The sequence below is a fragment of the Coffea eugenioides genome, unplaced genomic scaffold, assembly GCF_003713205.1.
Source record: "Coffea eugenioides isolate CCC68of unplaced genomic scaffold, Ceug_1.0 ScVebR1_2484;HRSCAF=3516, whole genome shotgun sequence".
NCBI lineage: Eukaryota > Viridiplantae > Streptophyta > Magnoliopsida > Gentianales > Rubiaceae > Coffea > Coffea eugenioides.
Genome location: NW_020862976.1, coordinates 214431 through 226854, shown reverse-complemented (window position 1 = coordinate 226854; position 12424 = coordinate 214431). Strand labels below are relative to the sequence as shown.

The window sequence follows — 12424 nt, the reverse complement described above, 5'->3', positions numbered from 1 at the left end:
AGCATATATAATTTTCTGCTCGATGCGGCTTCATATGGGCCTGAGAGCATTATAATTGTAACAAGTCCTAATCTGGTCTAAGAACTAATTTCGTTTTTCTGACTTGTATTCATTTGTTAATTTTTTTTCAAACCTATTGATGGGACTAAAGTATTTATGGAAAAATGTGAAAAAAAAGCAGAAATAAGATGAAGGTTTAAGGGAAAATCGCAAAAATAGTCCCTTGTATTTTGATACATTTTGATCCCCTCCATTTGAGGTTAATTTTTGTTCACTCCCTCACTTTTAAAATGATGAGTTTGGTCCCTCACATATTCAAAAACACACAATTTTTGTCCCAAATTTTATTTTCAATCAAATTTTCACTAGAAATAGCTAAACAAATTTGCCAAAATATTGTGATTATTATATTTGTAAATTTCATAAAATATTGATTAAAATTACTATTGTACAATTTGAAGGCAAACTAGATAAAACTATCTCAATGAGATTGGTACAAATTTGGATGAAATTTTTGATAAGATTCAAAAAAATCTAAAATTGTTTACACAACTCTTTAAGTTCACCAAAAATGCACTATAATGAAAAAAACCATTTATTGTATCCTAAAAACGCAGCTAAATTAAATTTTACCTACTTTAGGTATCTAGAAAAGATATTAGTTGAGGTCAAAAGCTCTCAGTTTTTCATAATGTTATCGTAAAATTCAAAGCATGAGCTTTGGTACCTCAAGGAAAAAAAAGGATTATGTTTTGAGTTTGGTTTGGTTTATGACAAAATTAGAATTTGACGTGAAAATGTGACAAAGAATGAACCTTGGGATGAAAACGGTGCACTTTTTTCATATGTGGGGGCCGAAACTAAACAATCTGAAATGTGCTGGACTATCAGTACAAAACCTCATGTAAAGAGGACGAAAATGCATCATTTTGAAAGCGAGGGGCTAGAAAAGTATAAAACTTAAATGTATAGTACTTTTTTCTGATTTTCCAAACTTTAAATAATAAAATACTCAAAGGTTATTTAAGGTGTCAAGATGGCAATTCAGTGAAATGAAGTTAATGAAGTCTATACGCTTTTTGATTATACTGGAATCTCTGACTTTTTCTTGAGGGACGTTAGACTAACAACAAATTTTCTTTTATGCATGGAGGCAAACACACGAATGGTATGCAAAAGCCTGCCTCCAAGACCAGCACACCTGATAGGGTGCACAAATGGCATCATACACTTGGACTGAAAAAGATAAATTATTTCATTTAATATATCAAGATATAAGGAGATTTAGAATCTTCTTGCACGATTTCTTTTTTTTCTTCCCTATAATTCGTATAAAAAAATATAAAAAATGTTTTCGAGTTAAATTGGGGATTTTATATTACCTAACATTTGGTTCTTGTTCTTACCAAAGCTTGCTCGATTCTTTTTTCTGACTTAAAGAAGATTGCAGACCTTATTTTAAAAATTTGAAAGTAAAAGATTTTAGAGTTCAATTAAAGAAACTTTTTGATTTTATAGTCCCCTCGTATATTTTTAATTTTAATATTTAATAAATTTGGGGCTGACATCTCCGGACTAAAGAGCTTGCCAAAAAAATAAATGTTTTAGAGTTCAATTGGGATTTAGGTTATTATTCTGACCACAGCTAAATTTGGTCTTTGAAGCAAATATTTAGTACTTCGCGTACAGCTACCATGGCATATTTAATTGTCTGTCAGTTACATATTTTGTTCTTAATTTTCCGAAATCTCTCAGGATATTCGTCTCAAAGTGTTATATTGTCATTTATTTGTCATGAATTGATTTGCAGAAAGCACTTTAAAGAGCAAACACTGCATTTGGTGGAAAAGCCCTTTTGGTCCTGCCGCTTTCTTAGCATTTTGCAAATCATGGGTACATTATCCTTTTCTATATTCAAGTAGTTTGTGTAAGTTTAAACTATATATATAGGAAAAGTCTGAAGTAATGATCGTTATAGTAACGAAACTGTTTTTACTTGATATAACAGGTAAAAACACTTTTAGCGACCATTTGATTACCTGTTGTACTGGTCATCTAAATAAAATAGTACCTAAAATTTTGGTTAGTAAGTTTTACATTAAAAATAGTAAGTTAACTCAATAAATTAGTAACTTTTATGTCTCAAAAAAGTAAATTTGAATAAATATGGAACTTACTTTTTTTTTGAGGTAAATTACTACTCTATATCTAAAACTTAGTTTTTGGAGAGTAAGTTTAGTTCAAGTAATAGTAAGTTTTTATAGATTAACAGTAAATATTGTTCATAGAATAGTAAATTTGGTTAATCATCAAAACTTACTAGTTTGTGGCATAAATTTACTAGTTTACTTAAAGAAACTTATATGAAACAAGTATTAGGAAGTTTATTTGAAATAATGCTAAGATTTTTTTATTATGAAAACTTTTTTTTTTTTTTTTGCATATGACCTTATAACATCTGTAAGAATAATTTGTCATATTATAAATTTTGAATTATTTATGAATTTGTTAAAGGTTAGAAAGTTTGGATGACAGTAACAACAAATATTTCGAGTTATATATAGAATTGCCCTTATCTATGCATCACAATTTCGATATATTGACACCTATGAATATAATAAAATGGTACACAAATTTTCATATATTAATGCCTATGAATTTAATAAAATGGTAAAATCTTAATAAATTTATCTTTTGGGTCACAAGTATAAAAATTAAAGTTGTATTGACATAGCATAATCTTTGAAAATTATAGTAAAATTACACATATGTTAAGTTCTGTGACTTTCAAACATACTTTGTATCATTTACATTATGGATTTGTCTATCAAACTCTTTTTTTATTGGCATATGGTATATAAATTATTATAAAATGTCATTTTATAATAATCATAATTTTTTATAGATGAATTTTATGTAAACTATTAAAATTATAAATTCACAAACGACTAAATCTGACTACTTTATGACATATATTAGTCTAAATGACTAAAAAATTATTGTAATCATGTGCACGTTGATTGTTGAATTGAAATTTCCTTTATTACTAGTACAAGTTCTTCTAATCAAAACAAAATCAAATCAAATATCTTTTCCTTTTGTATGCAGTAGTTATGCTTAATAGAAAATTATTAAACCATTTTTACAATTCATAATTTCTCCTAAAATTAGTAACATTTTCCATGACCTCTAACCTTGTCAATAATACTAACCACCGACATGTAGATAATCCTAAAAGCAAAAGCCATCAATATGACAAAATAAGAATGTTTTCATGCTGAACGAAAAAAATTGCGATTCTATATAGAATCGCAATTTATTCATCATGAATGAGAATGAATTGCAAAGTTATCACATTTCTAATTTCATATGCATCCAGAATTTCACGCACATTAGTTTAGAAGAACTTTCCTTTTTCACACTAAGGAACCAATCCCAATCTCTACATCTCTTTTATTTTTTCTTTAACCATTAAATGGGGTCAAAATTGTTAGCAATAAAATACTAAATAAATTCTATTCCATTTCAATTTCTTTTTTTAAGTAGCTATTATTTATTTTATTACTTAGGTTAAATATTTACATATAAAATAATAGCAATAAAATGCCAATCCTCGGATCAATGGAACTTCAATTATTGTTAATAAAACTAATTTTGCATTGATAAAAATTAGCCTACAGAATGAAAAGTCAATGGTAACAATTGCTAAAATATAGCAATTTTTAATTATGGGAAAATAAACAACAAGTTCCCAAAATATTTCACTTTTATTGTTTAAAAAATCTCAACTTGTTGACTAAATTCAAAATAATTCTATTGTCAAAAATATTTTTTCTCAAATTAACTTTCATGATTAGATGTGAGATACAAATATGGTAAAATATCCCTCATACGTATGTCATGGATATTTCAGACTTTTAGTAAAAAAAAATTTGTTGTTAAAATAACATTGTATCATTGTGTACTAATTATTTTAGGGCCATTTTATACGTGAACTAAATTTAATTTAAATTATACAATAGATTATATATGCATGTGATTTTTATTTATAATTATTGGATCCTATTCTTATGAACAATCTCCCAAGGAAAAAAATCAAGGTCATACTGATTTTCTTATATTAATTGTTATACTAATTTTGTCATTTTTATTATTATATTATTTCTCATTTTTTTTAGGCTTTTACTCTTATTATTTCTTGTGTCTCAGATGTAAATTTATTAAAACTTTATCATTTTATTATATTCATAGATGTTAAATTATAAAAATTTTGATATATAAACAAGTAATATTCTATACATAACTAGGAAGATTTGTAGTTATTGTTATCCAAACTTTCAAACTTTTCAAAAATTGAAAATGATTAAAAACTTATAATACGACATAGTTGGTTCATAGTTGAAGGATGCATCCATAGGTTTAAATAATTTATTTAATAGTTTTATCATCTGATTTTTTCTTTTAGTCTTGAAGAAATAGAAATTACCGAACAAATTAGTGCAATCAACTTGTCCTCTTAAATTATGCATAAAATCAAACTTTTGTATGCCTAATGAAAACACTGCATGGTTCGAAGTTAAAATGCTTGTTGCATTTGACAAATAAATTACTTTATTTGGGTTAGTGGATTTGAATTCAATAAATCATTCAGTTGAATGGAATTGGAATTATGATCAATTGAAATACATTGTTTGGCTGGTTTTTCAAACCAGGGAAATTCCAAAGTTCCCAAATATAGTTCACGCTCTAATTTATTGTATACTAATTTATTCTCACACATATACTAGATATTAAATTGATCAAAGGCAAAGCTTAATGGATGAAGCCTTCATCCTGTACAACATTGCTTCTTTATGTACAAAATGGATTCTTACAAACGCATTACAGCACAGCCATTCAAGCAATAAAAATATGTAAGACATGTGATTTAACTACAAGAACATAACTTTAAAAAACCATTCCATTTTGGAACAGGTACAGGCAGAGAAAAGATTGAAACCACTTCAAATCATAGAAACTGCAGTTTCAAGAAGAGCAAATAACATTTCCAATTGGTAAATAAGCTTCATAAGTAATCACCACGTAAAGAGAACTCCATAACATTTGATTATTTGGATTTATTCTTTCTGATCTAAATCATGCAAGCAAAAAGTTGCAGAGCACAAGACTGAAACTGAGTTATTAAAAAATAAAAAAATAAAAGAATAAAAAGAAGGAGCGGTTAATACTTTTGGGGTTTAATTACATTTACCTCCTTTATAGTTTAACCAAACTTATTGTAAAATTAAAGTATCAATTCTTACCAATAAATGATGAAGTGCATTTGACATTTTTGTTTCCTAGTACGAAATTCGTCAACTGTGGTTTTAATCAAGTTGTTCGGTGCTTTCTAACCCCATACAAGCATCAATCATATCATACAAATTTCTTTTGGACATTTCACCAAACACCTTATATGCATTCCCAAATTAACCACTTTTCACATAAACGACGACATACTACTACCATCATTTTGTTTGCAACTATACCTTGCTAGAAGGGCCTTTAAACGGCATCCAGTGGGAGTCATTGCCAGAAGATGTATAAAACTTAAATAAGAAGGAACAGAAGATGCACAAAATACGAAGGGTACAATTTTCAATTCACCAGCAAAAGCCTCTCCTTCATTGTCATCTAAAACTACGATAAAATCAAAACAAAAACAAAAAGGAACAATGAATATGTAGAAGAATATTCAATTTTCAGTGGAATAACAAAAACACAAATCATTTTGTTTGCAACTATACCTTGCTAGAAAGGCCTTTAAACAGCATCCAGTGGGAGTTAGAATCTTCATTCTCGAATCCGTCCAACGATTCTCGATCAGAACTGTCGTAATCTTGCCAGGAAAAAATTTCTATTCCATCATATCGTGAGGTGAGAAGAAAATAAAAAGAAGGCAAGCAACTTTAGAGAGATGTGATAACCCAAAACCATTTTCAGAAACCGGTGATTTTTTTACTTAAATATGTAAATTTTTTACTTTTAGTATTAGTAAGTTTAATTTTTTAAAAAAAATAAATTTTGTCAAATAATAAGTAAATTAAATTACTCAAATGTAAATTTCTATTTCTGACTGAAACTTATCTTTCAGGCATATACTTACTAGTTTTAATTAAAAACTTACTAAAGTTAATACTAATTATTTTAATATAATATTTAAAAAAGTCGCTAAAAATTTTGATCTGTCACTAAAGGTAATAGAAACCTATAATAGCAGGTTTCCCTAATATCGTTACCATAACTATAGGTACTATAGCATTGTCCTTCACCCAAGATCTTTGGTCTCTACCCAGACCCGATGAAAAAAATGGGATCACTTCTTATGGACTCGTTGAGAACAATTCGGATCTAGTTCATGGCCTATTAGAAGTAGAAGGCGCTCTGGTGGGATCTTCACGGACAGAAAAAGATCTTGGTTACTGAATTATTCTAAAAATCCTAATACTTTTTATTGACCAAAAAAATCAAAATTTTGTTGACAAATCTTTGTAAAAGGTTTACCTTTCTTTTTCTCATTTCCAAGATGGGGAGGTTTATTTCCCCATCGACCTATTTGTCAAAGTTAGATTAATAAAAAATTTCTCTTTTTTAAGAAAAGTGTGGATAAGACCTTTAGTTAAAAGTTATTTTAATTAAAGGGTTGAATAAAAAAACTAATAGATTAAATCTTTAAAATCCTTTGCAATAACTTTCGTACTTTTTATTTTTTTATAGGAATTACTTTAAAGATTCACCAGTATAGGAATTACTCCAGACCCCCCGGAAAGACATGAAAAAAAACGGCTCGAATGATACGATCCCTCCGTCACCCCAGAATGAAAGGGGTGATCTCGTAGTTCTTGGTCTATGAAGATGCGTTGCATCTGCCTATTTATATAACAGATCGTATGGTAGGCCACAAATTGAGAGAATTTGCACCTACTTTAAATTTCCGAGGACATGCAAAAAGCGATAATAGATCTCATCGTTAATATTAAATATAAAATGATGCTTATGAGAATTCATTACTATTAATTTAATATAATAAATAATAGGAGGCAACTTTATGCTAAAAAAGAAAAAAACAGAAGTATATGCTTTAGGTCAACATATATCTATGTCTGCTGACAAAGCACGAAAAGTCATTGATCAAATTTGTGGACGTTCCTACGAAGAAACACTTATAATACTAGAGCTCATATATATACTAGTTGGCCTGGGCCTCGCGCGAGGCTCGAGGGTGCCCAGATTTTCAGGGATGTTCTTATAATTATTTCTATTTTACATTCATACATGAGATAAATTTATATATGGCCATTAGTAAGTATTCTCAGTAGGCCATCAAAAGTTAGCAAGAGCTAATTAGCCTCGGCAAAAGGATTCTTCTAGCTGTTAGAAATACAGTGGATGGAGATAAGGCTTTAAGTTTGACAAAAGCATCATAAAGTGCATACTATACACATTAGCTAGGCAAAACCGCAAAAGTTGATCTCTACAATGTGATCGTGATGGTCGAAAGTTGATTTAGTTTGTCTTTGGTCACTTGGCTGGGGTGTTGTAGCGTGCAGGTGGGTTCTTGTTGATTTGCTGGAACTGGCAGTAGTGCTCCTTCAGTTGGTAGGCATGCTGTTATGTTGTACATTATTACTATATTATTTCCAAGAGGATGAGTACATTTCCTCACTTGGAGGCAGTAGATTTCTTTTCCAAGTCTTCTGCTGACATAAAGCACATCTGGTTGTTGATTCTGTGACAGATTTTATTTCGACAATTGATTGAAGTTATAAAATTGACTGGGAAAATTTTTTACTGTAGCAATATTACATTTTGTGCCATCGGTGGTATATCATCTGCACTAATCTGTAGTATTTGATAGGCAAAACTGGTACCTAATGAAAAGGGGAAGTTGATGAAACGTAGCAGACAAAACCACGCAATAGGAAGCCACCGCATAGGAAAAAGCGCGGCACACAGTTTGCTCTGTGAAGACAATTCAAGAAGCTGGGCGATCAGACAAGAAAGCCAACCTTGGCTTTGATAACCAATTAGTCACTCGGGGGTAAAATGGGTACCTAAGGATATAATGGTCAGTATACAGTCCACAAACAAATTCTAGCCACAAATGTCTCCAATGGCACCGCTCCACTCTTTGAAAATCACTGTAAAATGATCAAAAAGCCCACACACTCAAGATGCCAATGAGGGACAAAAACCACTGTTCCTAACTCCATTCCCGCCTTTATACTTCTTAGGATATAGTACTTTGTGTAAGTTTTTACTGTCCCCATTTGGTCCCGCAAGCAAATCATACTGGATTTCTCCTGATTGCATAAATACTATTGAATCAAGACCCTACACGATATCATTAAATTGGCTTCGTTTGGATTGTAAATTATTTATCAAAATTTATTTGCTTACATCATCAATACAATTTTCAACACACTTTTTTATCTTTCCAATTACCTTTTTATCTCACATACATCACATCACAAAAAGTGATACAGTAAAAATATCTCAAATAATTTACAATCCAAACATCAAAGGCCTTTTTTTTAAACATCAAAGGGCCTTTTTTTTTAAACATCAAAGGCCCTTTTCTTTGCTCTTCCGAAATTTTAATCCTCCCTCCACTCCCTAGAGTTTTTTTTTTTTGGAAAGCCTCCCTCTAGCTTTTGGCCTTAATCCTTATGACTACATAAATTTTTACTTCTTTTTAAATTTTTGTTTCGACCTTCATAACTTACTTCTGAGTCTGATCATTTTGTAGGTAGCATTGTATTACTCTTTTCAAGTGTTATTGTGTTAACAGAAATTGTTAATTCATTAAATGTTCAGTTCTTGATTGATAGTTTTTCTTTTCGTCAATTTGTACTTCCTAATCTATTTATTGTTTATAGTAATTGAAACTGTTAAATTTAGCTTTAGACAATATTCTCTTCATGAAAGTGCAAAACGAACAATGAATTTCAATAGCAACACTTTGACTTGTACTTTCAAAATCTTTGTTATATTCTATCATCTTATAAAAAGAATGAAGAATGAAGAATGATCTTTTGGACATATATTTTCCTACTTTTGATCATTAGGATGACTAAAAAGAAGACACGGAAAATTTTCTTTTTTAGCATTTTTGTCATCTTTATGCCTCAATTGTTAGATACTCATAAATATAGATTGACAACCCTAAGATGCATCGTCATTGAATAATATTTTGAAGTAGTTTTGGTAATCCAAAACACTAAGAACAAGCCAAATCTTATTCAATATCACAATATATCCTTAGAAATTACAGTGGAAAGAAACTTATTTGGGATGTAGATAAATTACTAATACATTCAAATTTAAACTAAAAAGAACTACTTGATCATCAATACCATACGAAAACTACTAGACTCAGCAGTTCTAATCATCAATTGAAATTCAATTATGCCTCGTTCAATCTAAGATGTGACCGGGCTATTCGACCTTCAGCTCCTTTGGGGTAAAATCCACCAGGTTTACTCTCATTCCCACTTCCATACACAATTCGTAGAATTTCCTCTGGTGTTCGACCAAATGAAAGCGAGTCTTTGTCACCAGCAAGAACATTGCCTGAAATTCTTCCTTCTGCACCTTCACTTGGCTTCACCACTATCCCTTCATCTTTCAGCCCCGCATGTCCGAGTTCGTTCCTCAGGTTTGATATACGGTCAGTGAATTCTGCCACTGTTATCCCATATGGCTTTACCTTCACATATGCCTGCTCGAATAGTAATGCTCTAATCACTGCATCTTGGCCTGATTCCACACCTAGAAGCCCCGCTACTAGCTGAAATTAATCAAAGCACCCACACAAAACAAAATTGTAACCTAATCCCACAAATTGTAATCCTATAAATAGATCTTGTCTAGAGATTGTAATCTTATAGACAGATCTTGTCTCAGAGATTGTAATCTTACAAACAAAAAGTATCAAAATTGTATGAGAAAAAAAAGTAGTTTACATGGTTCGAAGACTCGGCCGAGTCGTCACCGTCTCGGCCTTCGCTAATACAATACCGTTACGAAACGATACCAAGATACTTAACTCATCGAGACGTCACCGTGAAGGGTTGAAACGGCTGAATCACACCAAATCACTCCGAGTCATCCCGAATCAACTCGAATTTTTATTATTTTTATTAATTTTTTAATTATTTTTGTTTATCATATTTTTTACAATTTTTAGAATATTAAATATTTCAAAAATTCGCGTCTCGTCGAGACCGCGACCAATATGCCGAGACCGATGTGGAACGGTCCAAACCGCGACCTCGACTTTGAACCATGGTAGTTTAGGGGTAAATCATTGTTTTGGTGTTGGTCCAGTAAGTGGTACCAAATCAAGGCAAACTCGAAGTACTAGATACCAAGTGGTAAAACATTACTTTTAGTTGGTTAGGTCTTAATCGGGTATAAAACTGAAGTTTCTAAGCTCTTTCGGATTAATGCTGTCATTAAAATATAAACAAAGAAGGGAAATAGATGCTTAGATTGTTGTAATTTTGTAACATACTCTTTTCGCAGCAGGACTTTGGAGGTTTGGATTTGCTCCAACATAACCTGTGAGTCCAACGTAAGGAATAACATAGGACGCAATGAGATAGTTGATGTCATTAGCATAAGGATCAAAAGGTGGCTTCAGTGTTCTCCCGAAAGCAGAGTTAATCACAGTTGCAAATGATTCTGAGCTTATGTTCAGCAATGGCCTTGGAAATCCGTGCACGGTATTCTTAATCGCCCTGTTTCAAGCATAAAATTGATCAAGATCTATCAAAATGATTGATAATGATTCTCAGAAAAGATACCTTTTATTGTATTTCCCTCTCCGCTGGACTAAATGAAGAAAAAATACATGATACAAAAATTTTTTATGCACTGATCAACTACTAATTAAATTACCTGACATGTCCAACTTCTTGGAATGCGAATTGGGCAACAACATCTTTAACGAAAGGACCCAGTTTGGCAATCTTAGCACCAATTGGTTCTGGACCGTTTCCAGTTAGCTCAGGAGCTATTTTGTCCAATCCATAGCCCAGAGAACCCCATAAAAAGAACTCAGCTTCCAAGTACTCTAAATTCAGTGGAAATTCCAAGAGATTGACATCTGACTGTGGAATTCCCCACTTATTGCTGGCAAAAGAGCTAGGAAGAAGGATGAGGATGATGTACAAGGAATGCATCAAGACAAGAGAATTAAAAGCGTTGGCACTGAATAATGCCATGGCTCAATAACTTGGCACTAGCTAGCTTGGAAGGAGTGTTAGAACCTTTGCTATTTATATATATTTTTATAAGCGGTAAAATATACTTACCTCAGTTGTTGTCTTTTTTTTTTTTTGTCATAACGATAATATTTATATAATTTACTCTAAACTAATCTAGTAAAAAGAAGAGCCGACGGAAAACTCCGCTTAAAAGTGTTAGCCACAAATAAGTGGCAAATATAAAATTTTAATATAACATTTGTATAACAGTTGTTGTCGATTCGCGTGAAGTTGGTGTAAGCGGCAAAAATGTACGTCAGTAATTTTGGACATTGCATAAAGTTTCTTTAAGTATTATATAAGATAAGATGTCACTGAAATGACATTTGGCTAGATTGGAAGTCAAAATATGTGTGCCGTGCTAATTTTTTAATTCATATCATTAACAGACAGAAGAAGCCGCCCCAAATAATTTTTTGAGGATAGATTAGTAATTTGCAGTGTATTTGAAAATATTTACACCAAATAATGATTAATCAATTGTACTTGATTTACATTCAAATTCAATTTCTTTGCACAAACTCTGACTTTTGAATATCTCAATTGATTTACACCGAAATTTTACTAATTTATATTAGGAACAAATTTGTGCAAGACATAACTTATGAGATCCTTAGATACCTTTTTAACTAGGGATGTGGGCAAAACCAAATCGTTCGCTAGTAACTCGTGAACAGCTTGATCAAATACTTGGCTCAAAATCGATCAAATCGAATTCGAATTTGAGTTCAAACTATTCGTTCCGTATAACGAGTCGAGTCCAAGGATCAATAATTACCATTCGAGTACTTGACAAACTTAATAGAGTATTTGTATTATTTACATATTATATATTTTCATTATGGAATGACTATTATGAGTTCATATTTTAATAAATTTACATGAATCAATATTCAATAAAACTCGAGTTCAAACTCAATAAGATTTGTAGTTTATTCGACCTCAAAATAATCAACCTTGAGTTTAATTTTCATTACGTTGAATCGAGTTTGAATTCAATGTCATGTATTCGTTCGAGTTCAAATAACACTGATAGTAATTGACCTCAAACTCGACACCTCGAGTGTGATACTACTTGACCTCGACTTGATAGCACACCCATTTTTTGACCATTT

The 12424-nt window shown here is 31.1% G+C and overlaps 1 protein-coding gene across 1 annotated transcript; it reads right to left on the bottom strand.

Moving 5' to 3' along the window:
- Nucleotides 1-9297: 9297 nt before the first annotated feature.
- On the bottom strand, nt 9298-11274 carry LOC113756780 (desiccation-related protein PCC13-62-like). Its single transcript, XM_027300320.1, has 3 exons — nt 10942-11274; nt 10556-10781; nt 9298-9829 (listed from the first exon to the last, which is right to left on the bottom strand). The coding sequence occupies exons 1-3, from the start codon at nt 11265-11267 to the stop codon at nt 9446-9448; spliced, it is 936 nt and encodes a 311-aa protein (XP_027156121.1). The 5' UTR covers nt 11268-11274; the 3' UTR covers nt 9298-9445.
- Between the last annotated feature and the right edge of the window lie 1150 nt (nt 11275-12424).